Source organism: Bactrocera latifrons, unplaced genomic scaffold (assembly GCF_001853355.1).
Source record: "Bactrocera latifrons isolate USDA-ARS-PBARC rearing strain unplaced genomic scaffold, ASM185335v1 scaffold_249, whole genome shotgun sequence".
NCBI lineage: Eukaryota > Metazoa > Arthropoda > Insecta > Diptera > Tephritidae > Bactrocera > Bactrocera latifrons.
Window position 1 is genome coordinate 79,377 of NW_017536063.1, and position 14,532 is coordinate 93,908.

The following is a 14,532-nucleotide window of genomic DNA, read 5'->3' on the forward strand; positions in this document are numbered from 1 at the left end:
TAAAAGAAATTCACCTGTGAAGGGTACATTATCATCGGTGCAGACGAATTTAACGTTTTTTCTTATTACTAAAGCGTTTAATATTTGAAACGTACATTGTTATTATTATTTTAATTTTTTTTTTTTTGTGCAACGAAGTCTTTGGCTTTGCCATATTTTGCAGGTGTTTTATAACTCTTTTTTCATTACTTTATAATTTCCTTTTCTTACGATTTAACGATTATAAAACAATTGCMCATTTAACTGGCACATTTGCCGCAATTTTTCAACGCCGCCGAAACAGTSGCATTTCCGATTTTAAACGGCTCGCAAGGTTGAGCTCAAAGTGTGGTGCAAATATTATACGATTACAGTTATAAGTGATGAATAATATATTTTAGTGCATCGGGCTTATCAAATATTGGTTCATAGTGCTACAAAAATTCATGTCTACTATATGTCAAAAATTTAATGTCAAGAGTGCTTCGAAACTGCAAGAMAGCAATTCAAGTCAGTTTAAAGCAGCATATAAAGCTAAAGTACTCAGAATATATTTTTGCGTTCTAAAGTGTGGGTGAAAACAAAAACAATAAGAAATATGGGAAGAAATAAACGCTTGTTTATAAAAAATGTTAAATGCTTTAACCCGTTCAGCAGCAAACGAAAGAATGGCGGCAAAAGTAAGTCGGGAAAATGCGAAATGCTTTTAAAACCGTAAAATCTTACAATATAATAAATAATATAAGTAGCTTAATTTCAAAACTTCACTAAGTATTTCTTTTATAATCTTAAAAATTAGAGAATTCAAGAATTTGTATAAGCCTCACTCACCATCATCGTTTAAGATCATAAGACCAGTGATCTACCCTTGTATAGGGTTACTTACTTTATATTTWTGAAGTTGTTTCTGAATAGTATGTAAATAAATGGTTAACGTCGGCTCCACCGAAGCTAAAATCTGAATGTTTATTATMATTCGAAAGAATAATTTTGGCATTTATTACCTGAAGATTACTTCTTTCAAATGCTGGCCGCGGCTACGTCTAAGATGGTCCATCCGTTGAGTCCCATTTTCGTTGACTCGTTTGAACATTTCGACTRGTAACTGGCGAATAACGTGCGTGATGTTTTGCTCCAAGSCCTGAATCGAAGCATTATTGTCCGCATAGACCTTMCACTTTACATAYCCCCAGCTTAAAGAGCCTAACGGTGTAATATTATTCGATMTTGGTGGTCAATTGACCGACCGTGAMATTATCTGCTCATCGAAGTGTTCTATCAATAAATGCATTGATTGATGCGATGTTTTGGAAGTGGCGCRAAATCACGAGCTTTAATTTCAGGCATCCAAGAGTCGGTTATCATGGCGCCACAACGATTCCCACAAACCAAAAATAACCGGTTGTCTTTTCTTTGATGAAATTGCAGCTTTTGAATCCCTTCAGGTTGCTTTTCTCCCAAGTGCGGCAATTTTGCTTGCTTACCACCAAATCGTTCCATATTTCAGTCCGAGTTGCCTCTTCACGGTCTTTTGTGCACACTTTCAGTTACGGCTTCTATAATTAGTTCACTGCGTGGTCGTGGTCTATTCGKTCGAATACGATCCAATAATGAATGTTGGGTCTCAAGATGAGTGATGGTGTTGCCAATAGTACACACAGTAGGTCGATTATGTTGACCATAAGTTGAGCGATGCGCGCGAATTCTTTACAGAACGTGAATTTTCATAATAAAGTTGAACGATTTGTAAACGTTTTTMAGGCGTAAGTCTTTCCATGATGAAAGGCCATAAAATTCTGAACAAAACCAAACATGACAGATTGACCCGACTCACGCATGATCTATCAAAAAAAGCGATTAAAAGAAGTAGCTCTATTAGGATCACCCGATAAAAACCTTCTTTTTCCTTAAGTAAAAATACGCAATTGCATGAAATACCAAGTGATCAAATTTGACCCGGACTGGACAAAAAAAAATTTTTTTTTTTTTTCACAACACCTATTATCGCCTTCAAAATAGACTTCTGAGCCAARGTAAGCATGCAATCCAATTTTTCATACATTTTTTAAAATCCTTGGCTTGGAAGATCAGTGCCTTCAGCGAATCTGGATTTTTTTCATTTTCGGTTAACATTTTAACCGCCATTCGCTAGATTGTTAGATAGTTTCGACGTTATAATCATAAACCCTTGTCTCGTCACCTATAATGAGGAACTAAATGATTGTGGGATCCTCAGCTACATTGTGAATCATCTTCTTTGCGATAGCTTCATATGCAAAACATTAATCAAAATGAGTTCAGTCTATCATTTGCTATGATTCTGATGCCAACAAATTTTCAATGACTTCACTACCTTCACTGGATGCTTTAAGTCCGCCAATCATKTCTGCAACATTTTCAATGATTTTGTAGCCGTGAAATTGGAAACACAAAATTTTAAGCAAGTGTGTTATATAATTTCTTTGCCATGGTAAAAATMGCCAGYYAAACCTTTCGGGCCATAAAAAACTRCTGCCMAACACACAGTAATTGAAATATGAAGATCAAATATAGTAAGATCCTCCCATACAAATCTATTGTAAATCTTTAGGAAAGTCATGCTGCTTGATCTCAAGAAAAAACTTGAATTTGTTTTTCAATTTTGCATGYGCCTGAATGAATACTATGAATATCTTTGATTTTAAATACAGAATTCCTTTAACTTTTGATATAACTTTCCAAGTCAAACGCTATGTAATTCCAATATCAACTATAATATTTATTGTAGCGGAAAATCTTCAACAAAATACAATTTTTACGTGTAATAAAGTCATAAAATGCAGATTTACGCACATATTCTCACACACACATGCATACGTCGATTTTTCAGAATGAATGCAAGTCTTTATGAGCCTTTATGTTAATAGCTTTTACAAGCCATTTCATTTAATGCACAAGCAGAGGAGATATTTTCATACATTTTTACACGCTTGGCAGCATACCACACATAGATATGTACCTACAACTGCTCTCGCACATACAATGTCTGTTACCCACTTACCCAATCCTCGAAATGTCAACGAGATGCATCAGAAACTGTCGCGTTACAYACTCACTCAATTTGAGAGTATCTGCATATGTATGCGTATTTTAACTCCACTCCTTTGTCTGCGTGTGTGTGTTTGTGTGCACGAATATTGCATAAGTCAGTTATGATTGCCACGCATAACAGTACATGACACCRGCGTTGACATGCCACTAACTTTGTAAGGGACCCACGTTGGCTCTAGCACGAGCATATATTATTATGTGTGGTGTATGTATGTAAGTGAGCCATGTAATCGGGAAGTGGGTGACAGCATTGTTGCAGTGATTGCCCACCAGTGAATGAATGGCGGAATGAATGAATAACTAAATGAAAGCCTATCCAGGCCGTCGYCTGTCGTCGCATTCAGCGCTGCTGCTGCTGCCACTACTGTTGCAACACTTCAAGCTTGACTGCTGTCAAGTGCTACAATACACSGGGTAGTTATGTACAAGTATTTGTGTGATGCTCCCTGAACATCAACCAAATTTGAATACGTTAGTAGAATGCTTTATGCGCCGATAACAGTAACTGGCAGCTGCCGTCTATGTGAGAAGCTATGACAACAGCAGCGCCAAGCTRCTTGCTGCTCTACAAAAGTTGTACTAAGTTGTTGTTTCTTTTGTAAATTTTTTGACGCATCGTTGTYCTCTACATAATATAAAAAAAAGACATGTACACATAAACCGTTATAGTTTTCTACGACTTGATCACCACGCGCTTAATTGCAAATAATGAGGTAAAAAAGTTGTAACCAGATCCGTTTGCCCACTGACGTAAGAGGAAGAATAAACAATGTACGTATCAGTAACACAAAACTCTGACACAAACATGGAATAATGTCTAATAAAAATAGTTGAGCTAAAAATCATATTTGCAAAAGGTCTTTCACCGCGTTCAAGCCTAAATTCTCAACGATTTGTGCATATACACACGTTGGCAAAATATAAATTATGGCAACGATTTTTCAGTCCTCGAAACACTTTCCATGAGCACTATTTGGGATGGCTTTTAMCTCCGTCAGCGTATTTTATTTTAACTCTGCAACCGACTGAATCCGATGACGGTTGACTTGTTTGCATGTCAAACTCATAAACCCATRTCTCATCGGAATTCGCGCCATAAAAAATAGTGGATCAAGCGGTCAATAGGGAATASTACTTGCCCATTTCGAGGCGTCGACATGAAATAGATTCGTCGCAAACGACCAAATTTTTTTTTTTTTTGCTCAGCCACCATATTCGACAGATTTAACTCTCAGGAACAATCCAGCCGAGATTTATAAAGAGTTTATGAAAAATTGGTTTAAGAGATGATATTTGGTTGTGTTTTTGTTCAGTACAGTCCAAATTTGTTCAAATTGTTATCATATATATATATCACGACACAATAAATATTTGAAGAGTTCGTTTAGTATTAATATTATTAATTTAGTATAGTTTAAGAGTTTAGATATTATTATAGAGAGTACTATGGCTTTCATTTGCATATATAGTCACCATAGTCCAATGGAAGGGAGCCACTAATAAGAACTGTTTTTTACGGTTCTACTAGGGGTTTACCTCAATTATATAATATATGAATATATTAAACTATTGCGTCAGTTTATGACTCTACCTTTTTCATAGCATCACTATTTCATAAAATGTTGTACCGATTAGTGCATGTACTATTTTCTTAATTCTCTTGAAAAAACTTAGTTATAACATAATTTTTCAACTTTCACTAAAACGGAAACTCTTTTCCTTAATACAGAACTAGATGAATTTCAGCATTAACTACATGCAAAGATCTTCTATGCCGTAGATGCATTTATAGATCGTCTTATTAGCTATTTTCTGATCTATAAAGAGCACCTAAAAGTTTTGCTCCCAAAACCCAAACAACTGACACCAAATGACTTAAAAAGTATTAAGCATATTTTGCTAAAGGAAAGCCTTAAGGTTGAAGCTTATATCTAGACACTTGATATGAAGAAAAGAGATTTTACTCCAATTCCTTTTATGGCTCAACRAATGAAAGATCTTATAAGCTTTTAGTATGATAGAAATTATGAAAATATTTTTTGTACAGTTCTAAATATGCAGACATAAGTGTAGATATATTTGGTAGAAGCTTACTCGGGCTTTTCTTTTGTAGGCTTTTCAATTTTTTTTTTTTAATCATTTTTTTTTTTTGTTTTAAGTTATACTTAGTTTAATTTTTTCTGACAAAAACGGCGGCCGCTATTAGAAGAAATTATTGATAATGGACGATAACTTGGATGGAACCCAGGTATCTGAAGTGACGGCTTTTAAGTCGGTAAAAGGCTACATATAACAAACTTTATTTATTAATTTTTTGTATTATATATATTATCGGGATTCTGACTCATAAATTTCTCTCTCGACTATTTCAACCACTATGTTTAATAATTTCAAACAAAAGTCTGTCTTTATTTCTACATTTTCTTTATGATATTTATAATATTATGTAACAAAAATTATACTCTGTCTTAAAACTATGTTATTACGGGATTGCCATCTCTATAACTCTCTGTATAGCAAACGAAAGAGACCAAAAAACAAAGTGCCAAGTAAAGAGTGTTTTATAGTTTTCAAAAAACCTCAAAGCTCTCTTGTCATATAAGCCTTAGAATCGAAGCTAAATGTTTATATATTACATACATAAATATATATGTATGTGGATTCCGCTATATGCTCTGTTATTTTGTGGGTCCATGTTATTTTGCCGGTTCGCTAACKCATGCGCCAGTTGATTACAGAATGTTTCGCTAAACAATCGTGCTTTAGCTGTGAAGAAAAAGTGTTTGACAAAGTGATTCCATCGAACTCTGCTTATTAAATTTAGTAACTGTGTTCTTAAAAATGTACCGTTCTGTTAATAAAAAAATGTGTTTAAAAAAGAAGAACTATAATGAAAACAAGGAAGTGTCATTAATCTATTAAATCAAACAGAGGAATCTATTCCAAATCGACAAAGAGAAAGGCCAGTACCTTTTTCGGCTCTGTAAAGGTACTGTTATTTTTTACAGTTGTAGGCAGATCAAGAGTTTTAACTTAATATTCGTAAACTCCTTAGAATACACGGTAAAGTCAGAACTATTTCACTCATATAACTGAGTGCAGAAGAAATGGAGTCTCCACGAACGGAATCAACGATGTCCGCAAAAAGCGAGCTTGCAACACCAATAAAAACTACAACAAAACCAGAAAGTGAGCCTGTAAGACCAATAGAAGTGACAACAACAAAACCTGCGTTGAAAAATAATGTCGGCGTCTTGAACCGTAACACACTGGAATCAGATCGCGATGACGGCTTTTCAGATATTGATGAGCACCCTTTGAATAAGCCCGAAAATGCCCAAAATTGTCCCAAATATGTATGAGAGTCTTATGAAACGTTTGTTTTTAATTAGTGACGACTTTTCTTTTTCAATCCCGTAAGCTTTTGACCACTATGATACCCACTTGTCTGGCTGATTGTCAAAAAGCGTATGAAGAGAATGGCAATATTCTGACGAAAGCGGAGCGTCGAAAGCTTACTGBTGCCATAATTAAGTACTTTCGGCTTAATAAGATACTTTTAAAAACAGAAATAGCTACTGATCTGGCCAAACAGATAAAACGACATTTTCCTACAGAAAAAAAGGTATGCCAATTGAGGATAAAATCTGCGTAAGTAAGAAGGTTAAAAATTATRGCATACCTCTTGTTTCATATTACTAAATACTACGATAGAGACGACGCAAATCGTCATTTCCTACAAATCTTTTAGAATGAAAGTGAAAGTGCGAAGTCGAACTTTCCAATTAGAGCTAGGATATTTGATATAACATTGATTTGATTTCGGTTCTTCTTAAAGTACTCTTATTAGAAATGCTTAAGGTACATTTTGTATATAGATTTATAATCTATAAAGGTCTATGTTTAGAAATGATGAATATTTGGGCGATTTTTAACTTCCATTTTTTAATTTCTGTTACACTATTTTTTACATTTGATTTTCAACTCCCAGCAATGGTCTAATAAATAGTTGATCTGACCTTAAGCGAACTCAAGAGCTTTTGTGTAAGTCTAGGTCTCGTGGAATATATCGATAKTACTATGCGGTCTCGTCACAGCAATTGGTTCTAAGTATCTAGASTCAGATTATTAGCTGGGCAAGTCCATCAAAGTAGCTTTTAATTATATTTAATGGATTAGTACCTAATTAAGGTCTAATCTAGTAATCTTGAACTCGAAAGATATTCTAAAACATTACGCAGAATGAAAATAGTTCTTGAATAGACTCTCCTCTATTTTGAGATGATGCCGACTGTTCTARCCGTACAAATAGTAACAAGAGCCTGAGTTTGGTTCGAGRTATTTAKTCGCAAAAACCAAAACCCATATCGTTGAACTTTAGCATTTTCGGCCSAGGTTAGAGCAGCTCCGGTATATTTGAGTTATTTCACCTTCATTACCAAAACACTCGATCCATATTTTTACAGCGCGACTGGTATAAGCATAAGAACAGCACAAGTCGTGGCCGCTTACATAGAAGGTACTACAATTACCTTCGTCGTAAACAAATAAAAATATTTAATTTACCGATACCACAACGCCAGTGGTGGCAGGACAATAAAGCGTTAGATCCAAASGAGTTCGCAAAATGCGACATTGGAGACAAATGTTCAAAACCAGACGACCAATGTATGGACGACAAAAAATCGTTAGATGCAGAAGGGTTTATAAAATGTGATGATGGACACGATTGTCCAAAACCAGGCGGCCGAGGTGAGGAGGATAAAGAAGCGTTAGATCCAGAAGGGTTTATAAAATGTGATGATGGACACGATTGTCCAAAACCAGGCGGCCAAGGTGAGGAGGACAAAGAATCGTTGGCGTACGGAGGGTACTTTCAATTTGCCGGTAGTCATAACTGTCCAAAAACAGAAGATCGCTTAGAACGCTTTGATAATGGTACATATACCTAAATAAACAAATAAAAGGACTACTTTCACTGCGAAAATTCTTACCTTCAGGGATGCGGCGCGTACAGCTTTGGCTGCAAGACGTCGTCAAATGTGGTAATGCCATGGATGCGATCGACATATGGAAGGACAAATGGATGTATCGAAGAGAACAGCTCGAACAACTACAACCAGGCGACACGCAGCAACTCGAAGCTTACCTCGCTGAATGGGCAGCCTACAARGGCACCAATAGCCGACAATTGGTAAACGACTTTTTCTTACTTAATTTTTKAAAGCAATTTAATTTTTTTCTTTGTGYTCTTTGCACTTTACAGCTGAACTACGACTTCGCACAAATGTACCCCGGCAAAATAGAATACTACAACGAGCAATTGTCTCATTTCAATGCGTATATCTTCTCATATATGGCAGTACATTTAAAAGATGGAAAATTTCTGAAGTTTTTTGAACAGTACAGAAGTGAAATGGTAACCTTTAATAAGGATCAAAATTTCACGTTCCTTCACATGATGCATGATATCATGCACCCGCAAAGCTGTTACAGCACGTCRGAGAACTCGCGACCTTACAGCACCGCCGAATCAGAGCGCGAAACCATGCGTATTGTGCAAAACGAAAGTGAGGTGGACAGCTATAACGAGTGGCATCCATGCATATTTGTCTTGTTGGGGAAAACGCCGGGAAGCAATCGMTACATAGTGGCTTGGCGCGATGTGCGTTACCACTTGCCGCTCGGTGAAGCCTTACTCGCCGCCATACAGCTGTACTTGCTCTTCAAGTTGGAGTATMCACCGGCGTGTGCGAGTTTCTGGCAATTCGTACGTTCGTACTTTTTACATATCGTATTACCGCAGGATATCTCTTACGTWAGGTTAGAGAGTCTAAAGATCTATATGGAATTATTAAATCCAATTCCTTTGCTACCTCTGCCGTCGCCGCCGCCGCCGTTGCCTCCTATGCCGTATTTCTTAAGAAAAAAGTTTGACTAAAAGCTTTTAGCAGTAATTTCAAAATTTTTGACGTTACCCCACACGCAATAATAAYTTTTTTAAACTTCAATACATTTCACTGAAATTTTTTTTAACWTAAAATGTCGCAAAATAAACACAACACMATGGACTCCAGCAACGCTGTGAATTCGCAAACGSCCGCCACTTTAAAGTCGCATGTGTCGTTCGATACTTACCCCGAGGAGAAGCTCGACAWGCTCATGRGTAAGTGCTGGACGGAYTGTCTAATTAAAGGYGGCGCCGGTTTTGGCATCGGATTTCTCGTCACACTTTTGTTTATACGACGCATGTGGCCACCGATTTTGGGCAGCAGCTTCGGCTTGGGCGTGTCATACAAGGAATGCGAGCGAAATCTTCAATCGCAAACAAAGTGCGAGACTGCTGATAAAGTAAATGAAAATAAACTAGCTTAGTAYTTGTATTTGTGTTCTTATAATTGAAAATGCATGTAAAGCATACATAACCTAAATATTTATATATGTATATGTATGTATAATAAAATGTCAACATTTTTATGGAAGCTGTGGTGTCTTAGTGTTCTCCGGRGCTGATAATTTTTATGAAAAGTTGATTAGAAACAAAAAGTTCTTGATCTGATCTGTCGTGAAACAAAGAGGTTTCGCAGAACATAYGTATGTCATTCGGTGGTTGGTTTTAAAAGATCATCTTTGGCCAAGCTTGGGTTGTAATCAGAASTTATCACCAATTGATACCGACGTAAGTCGATTTCTTTTTGATATCACAGCTTAAACSCATGTATTTTCTGAATTTTCTGAGATCCTCGGACTAACTTGGAAATAAACAAAGGACCACGTTAACTTCGAAGCACTGCACTTCTCAAATAAMAAARTTTCCACACAAAACTCGATTTTGATCGGGCAGTTTGTGTGACAGCTATATGCTATAGTGGTTCAATRTGAATAATTTCTTCGGAGACTGCAGCGATTGTCAAGTTTCGATTAGATATCTATCAAATATAAAATATTTCTATACAAGAATCGGATTTTGACAAAAGGACAAAAGCTTTTAGAACTTTCATACATTCCTTTCGATCGAATTTATAGCAGAAAAATKTATCATTAATCAGAAATAAAAATTWGTCGAAGAAGTTTGCAGAGACTCTTCTTGGTCGAATTTTTTCTGAAGCCTACTCGATGRCAAACTAGCCTGTCAAATGTTGTTACAGAAACACAGTGTCCGATTTGGTTTTTCTTCTCTAGGCACATATTCGAAACCGATACTGATTTGTTCAAGGGAATCAATTATTTCAATAAYCCCGTCTATTTTGGTGTGATTAAGAGCAAGTACTACGACCCATATACTTATATTTACTGTAAGAACTACATATATATGTAAATACCATAACCGAAAATATTTTCTCTTTCAACATGGATCTTTTTCGATTACACAAAACTTTTATGAAAATATTTGCCTTAACTATATAAGCATTCTCATCTTTATACCTTCATCATAGAACTCCATAACAATTACGCACATACAAATAAACAGAAAAAATTGTTTACATATCTTATCAATATCAGCAACATTAAATATTGCTGTAAACAAAAGAGTGGCATGTGCTTGATAAGCAACTCGGCGATAAAGCTTTAATTTATTGGCACTCGCTCGTAGCATAACGCTGTTAACGACTCTCACGCTCTCTAGAATAAATTCAYTTAACATTTAAACAGTAAGCAGGGTTGTCAACTGAGGAGGAATTCTGATTTTTTGGTAGATTTTTTATTCATTGGAAATTTTAGAATTKTTTCTAATTTTAGTAGTAAAGAATTTCTTGAGCTATATCCATAAATCACTTCTTCTAATGACATCATATGTGAGGTACTTTATGGCCAAAACTTTCCTCTTATTCTATATAAAAAAAATCTATTTTACTAATTGTGCAGAAGTTATGCTTGGATGCTAAAAAGTATGTATAGAAAAAAAAATTTTAAGAAGTTGACGACGTGTGTATTCTGGTTTGCATGGTACATTATTGTATAATATCTATATATAATATATGAAAAGAAAAGTTTATTTAAGTACCCGAGATCACTACATTTATTGGTTATATACAGATAACCTGTCGACACTGTTAGATTGGTCGCCGCCGAAGATTATTTTCAGCATAGTCAAAAAATGTAGTAAGGTTTTAAGCTCACTGTCAGGTCAACTTGTACATAATTTGTATTCTTAGTAACAGGAATATTTTTGGCAAAGACAGGATCTTAGACGAATCCAAGGAATTGTACCCAATACAGTAAAGACAACAGATGAAAATTTATAACAAAATTCAAGATGGTGAAGCAAATGTAAATACAGACTTTCAGCCACCATAAAGCAGCATTATCGATTTGGAGAATAACTGATAAATGAATAAGGAAACAATCGTACACCTCCTCTGTGCGTGACCTATCACAAGGCYGCGGCTACGTCTCATATAATCCATCAGTTGAGTCCAATACTCGATGGCTCGTTCAAGCATTTCGACTGGTAAATCGAAGCGGGATTGTCTGCATTGACTTTAGACTTTACATATCCCAACATGAAAAGTGTAACGATGTGATATCACACGATCTAGGTGGCCAATCGACTAGCCATACACTTGAAATTATCTGCTCACCGAAGTGTTCTCTCAATAAATGTATTGATTTATGCGATGTGTGAGAAGAGATGCCATCTTGTTGAAACCAAGTGTTTGAGAGATCATGAGCTTCAAATATGTGCCGATGATTCCACCGGCCCGCAAACCACAGGCAACGGTTGTTTTTCTAGATAAAAGGACAGCTCTTGAATCTCTTCAGGTTGATCTTTGTTCCAAAWGCGGGAATTTTGCTTGTTGGCATAMCCGTTGAGCCAGAAATGAGCCTCATTCTTTGAAATTTTCAAGAACTTAGAGCGCGATGTCGCTTGGGCTTCAGGCTTTKTATGCTTTCAATTCCATACGTCAGTCCGAGACAATAATAATACAATGGGAACTTTTTGGTTCAAAAATTCGCCTTCAAAAATAAATAAATTTAAATTCATTGTACTTAAAAAAAAATAATAATAATAATTAAACAGAATTAAAATCTTAAATATTATGTTCTTAATTCAAACCCAATTTTTTCTGTATTCCAAAAAATATTTACAAAATCACATACAAATTTTATAAACTTCAACTGGCAACCCTGGCATTAAGWAAATCTGCCATAGAGCATTCTGAGCACTAGCGTCATAGCCAAGCGGGAGAATAACAAAAGTACAACAAAGACAAACKGCTCCCAGCTCGCTACATTGTTGGTGAGCCAATTTTGGTGCGATCTCCATGCCAAACGCTCCACGCAGCGCCCATCTCAGCTGAGAGTAAYGCCACTTAGAAAGCATCCAACGCGTTTGCGACTGTCCAGTGTTGGCTAATGTGGGAGCGCGTGAGTTCAGTGCTAAATGCGAAGGCCGCAAGCAATTTTCAAAAACGTCGAAATTCGTGGAGACAATTTTTTTCGAACAAAAGTTCATATTCTTAATAAATATCAAATTCAAGCATAGTGATTGCCAAGCTGGTCAAGCAATCTAAAAAGTGTTTTGTTTTGAAAAAATGCACTCTTAGTGATTCTAAATACCTGTACGAGCTCGCAGTGATCGTGTAAACGAAAGTGTGTGTGTGTGTGTGTGTGTGTGTGGAGCTAAGCATCTCGAAGGAAAGTGCCTAAAAAGTATTGGAAAAGTGCACGTATCATTCAGCTAGTAAAAAACGTATGTAACAGAGTTCGTGTAACATTGTTAAGCAAAATCGCTTGCACATTAGCACATAGGTCGGTACTTACGTACTGCCATTAGTATGTACTAGTTCACTTGTTCTGCCGCTGTCACATTTCCGTGCGTGTTTTTGTCATGCGTTCGCTTTTAGCTTTTTTGCGCTTTTTTTTTTTGTTTTTTAGGAATGCCTATCTGTCGCAGGTTAATGACGTACACGAGCGTTGACTTCTAATTGCATTAGCAGTGTTGTCTAGCTGAAATGCCTTACGCTTATATTTAGCTATGCCTTAACCACATACATATATAGTATACAAGTGTAAATACATACAAACATGAGAGTGCGTGAAAATACTGAAAAAAATTTAATGTTTTTGTTCGGCTGTGTCACTAAAGTGTAGACTTAATACTCTATTAATCAAATTACTCTACGAAAGCGATGCCATTAATTACATTATATATTGTATAAATAAAGCTATACATATTCATATATGTATAAGTGCAAATTATCTGATCAAATCTTTCGTTATCAATTCACACAATTTCGCTGAGTTCTATTTCGTGTAAATGTCAACTAAGTCAATAAATGTTGCCTACATTTTGGCGCATTAAGCAAAACATAAAATTTTGGTTCTGGAATTTGYTTTGAAGTGGAATGAGTATGCAATGTGATTTAATACAGTTATGTAATAAGAATCAAATGAATCATTCAAGATAATGCGGAAAAATATTATTTGTCCAGGCTTTTTTCKACAGTAAATGAGCTGTTTTTTGCAATTTACATATATATTTTGCATTGCTAAAATCTAAATTTTTAATACAAATTTCCTAACCTGTATAATTTTTGGTGCTATAGTCAATTCCTTGAAAGCTTTGGTGTTTTAAGGCCCTTGTCAATTGCAATTATGGTTTATTAGACGTAATCTCTTGTCAAAGGCCAATTAAGGAATACTGAGGAGCTTTAAAGCTTCAGAGGATAACCTATTTGTTGATTTTTATAGATCAAAATTTCTCTATGTGCTAAATTGTATTGTATTCTTGCTTTATAAGGAACTGTAAAACTAACATTAAAAGTATTAAAAAAAAATGTATTTTTAATCAAGGGTGAACATTATATTATTTAATGCCTGTTGCCTCATTTGCGTAGAGTTCTGTACGCGAATTTCGGATACTGACATTTGTCTTAAATAGAATTATACTTTAAGGAGCGTTGTAGCAAATATTCAGAAACTAAATTTTTATATATATTTTTTGTATCCCTATATCTTCTTTTCTTTAGACACAAAGACAGTAGACAACTTTCAGTGTTAGGAATTTTGTTGCATATACGATTCATGAAAAATCTTTGAGTAAATTCCAATAAGCTATGAAAACCGTTAGACCTGTATATGAACAAGTACAAGTACATACCATATTCAGCTCAAAATTATACACTGATAGAAGTTTTCATGATATCAGTACTAATCGAATTTTAGCCAAAAGAAACGAATGATCACGTCAGGAAAGTATATAAAATCTGTGGAATCCGATAGCCATCAAAATGAATGCTATATACACAATTTGAAAAATACTGTAAATACATACATACATAAAACTAAARAAAATAAWTGAATTCTTTGACATTAAATTTTGATCGCACCAATATAAACATGCATACYTAAAATGTGTATTTATATCGATTTGTAAAAACAACATATTCGAAAAAAAATATTCCGGAAAAAGGATTAGCACAAATAAAAATGAATAAAAAAATTTAAATTAATAAATTT

At 35.2% G+C, this 14,532-nt stretch overlaps 2 protein-coding genes and 1 pseudogene across 2 annotated transcripts in view; all 3 read left to right on the top strand.

Moving 5' to 3' along the window:
- The window catches only part of LOC108969315 (guanine nucleotide exchange factor DBS-like), a 57,966-nt gene that overhangs the window by 19,102 nt on the left and 24,332 nt on the right, over nucleotides 1-14,532 (top strand). The gene's annotated exons all lie outside the window — the stretch shown is intronic.
- LOC108969331 lies at nucleotides 5,774-9,108 on the top strand. Its single transcript, XM_018933975.1, has 6 exons — nucleotides 5,774-6,058; nucleotides 6,125-6,425; nucleotides 6,491-6,694; nucleotides 7,536-8,007; nucleotides 8,070-8,263; nucleotides 8,336-9,108. The coding sequence occupies exons 2-6, from the start codon at nucleotides 6,177-6,179 to the stop codon at nucleotides 9,008-9,010; spliced, it is 1,794 nt and encodes a 597-aa protein (XP_018789520.1). The 5' UTR covers nucleotides 5,774-6,058; nucleotides 6,125-6,176; the 3' UTR covers nucleotides 9,011-9,108.
- Nucleotides 9,015-9,494, top strand: LOC108969332 (annotated as a pseudogene).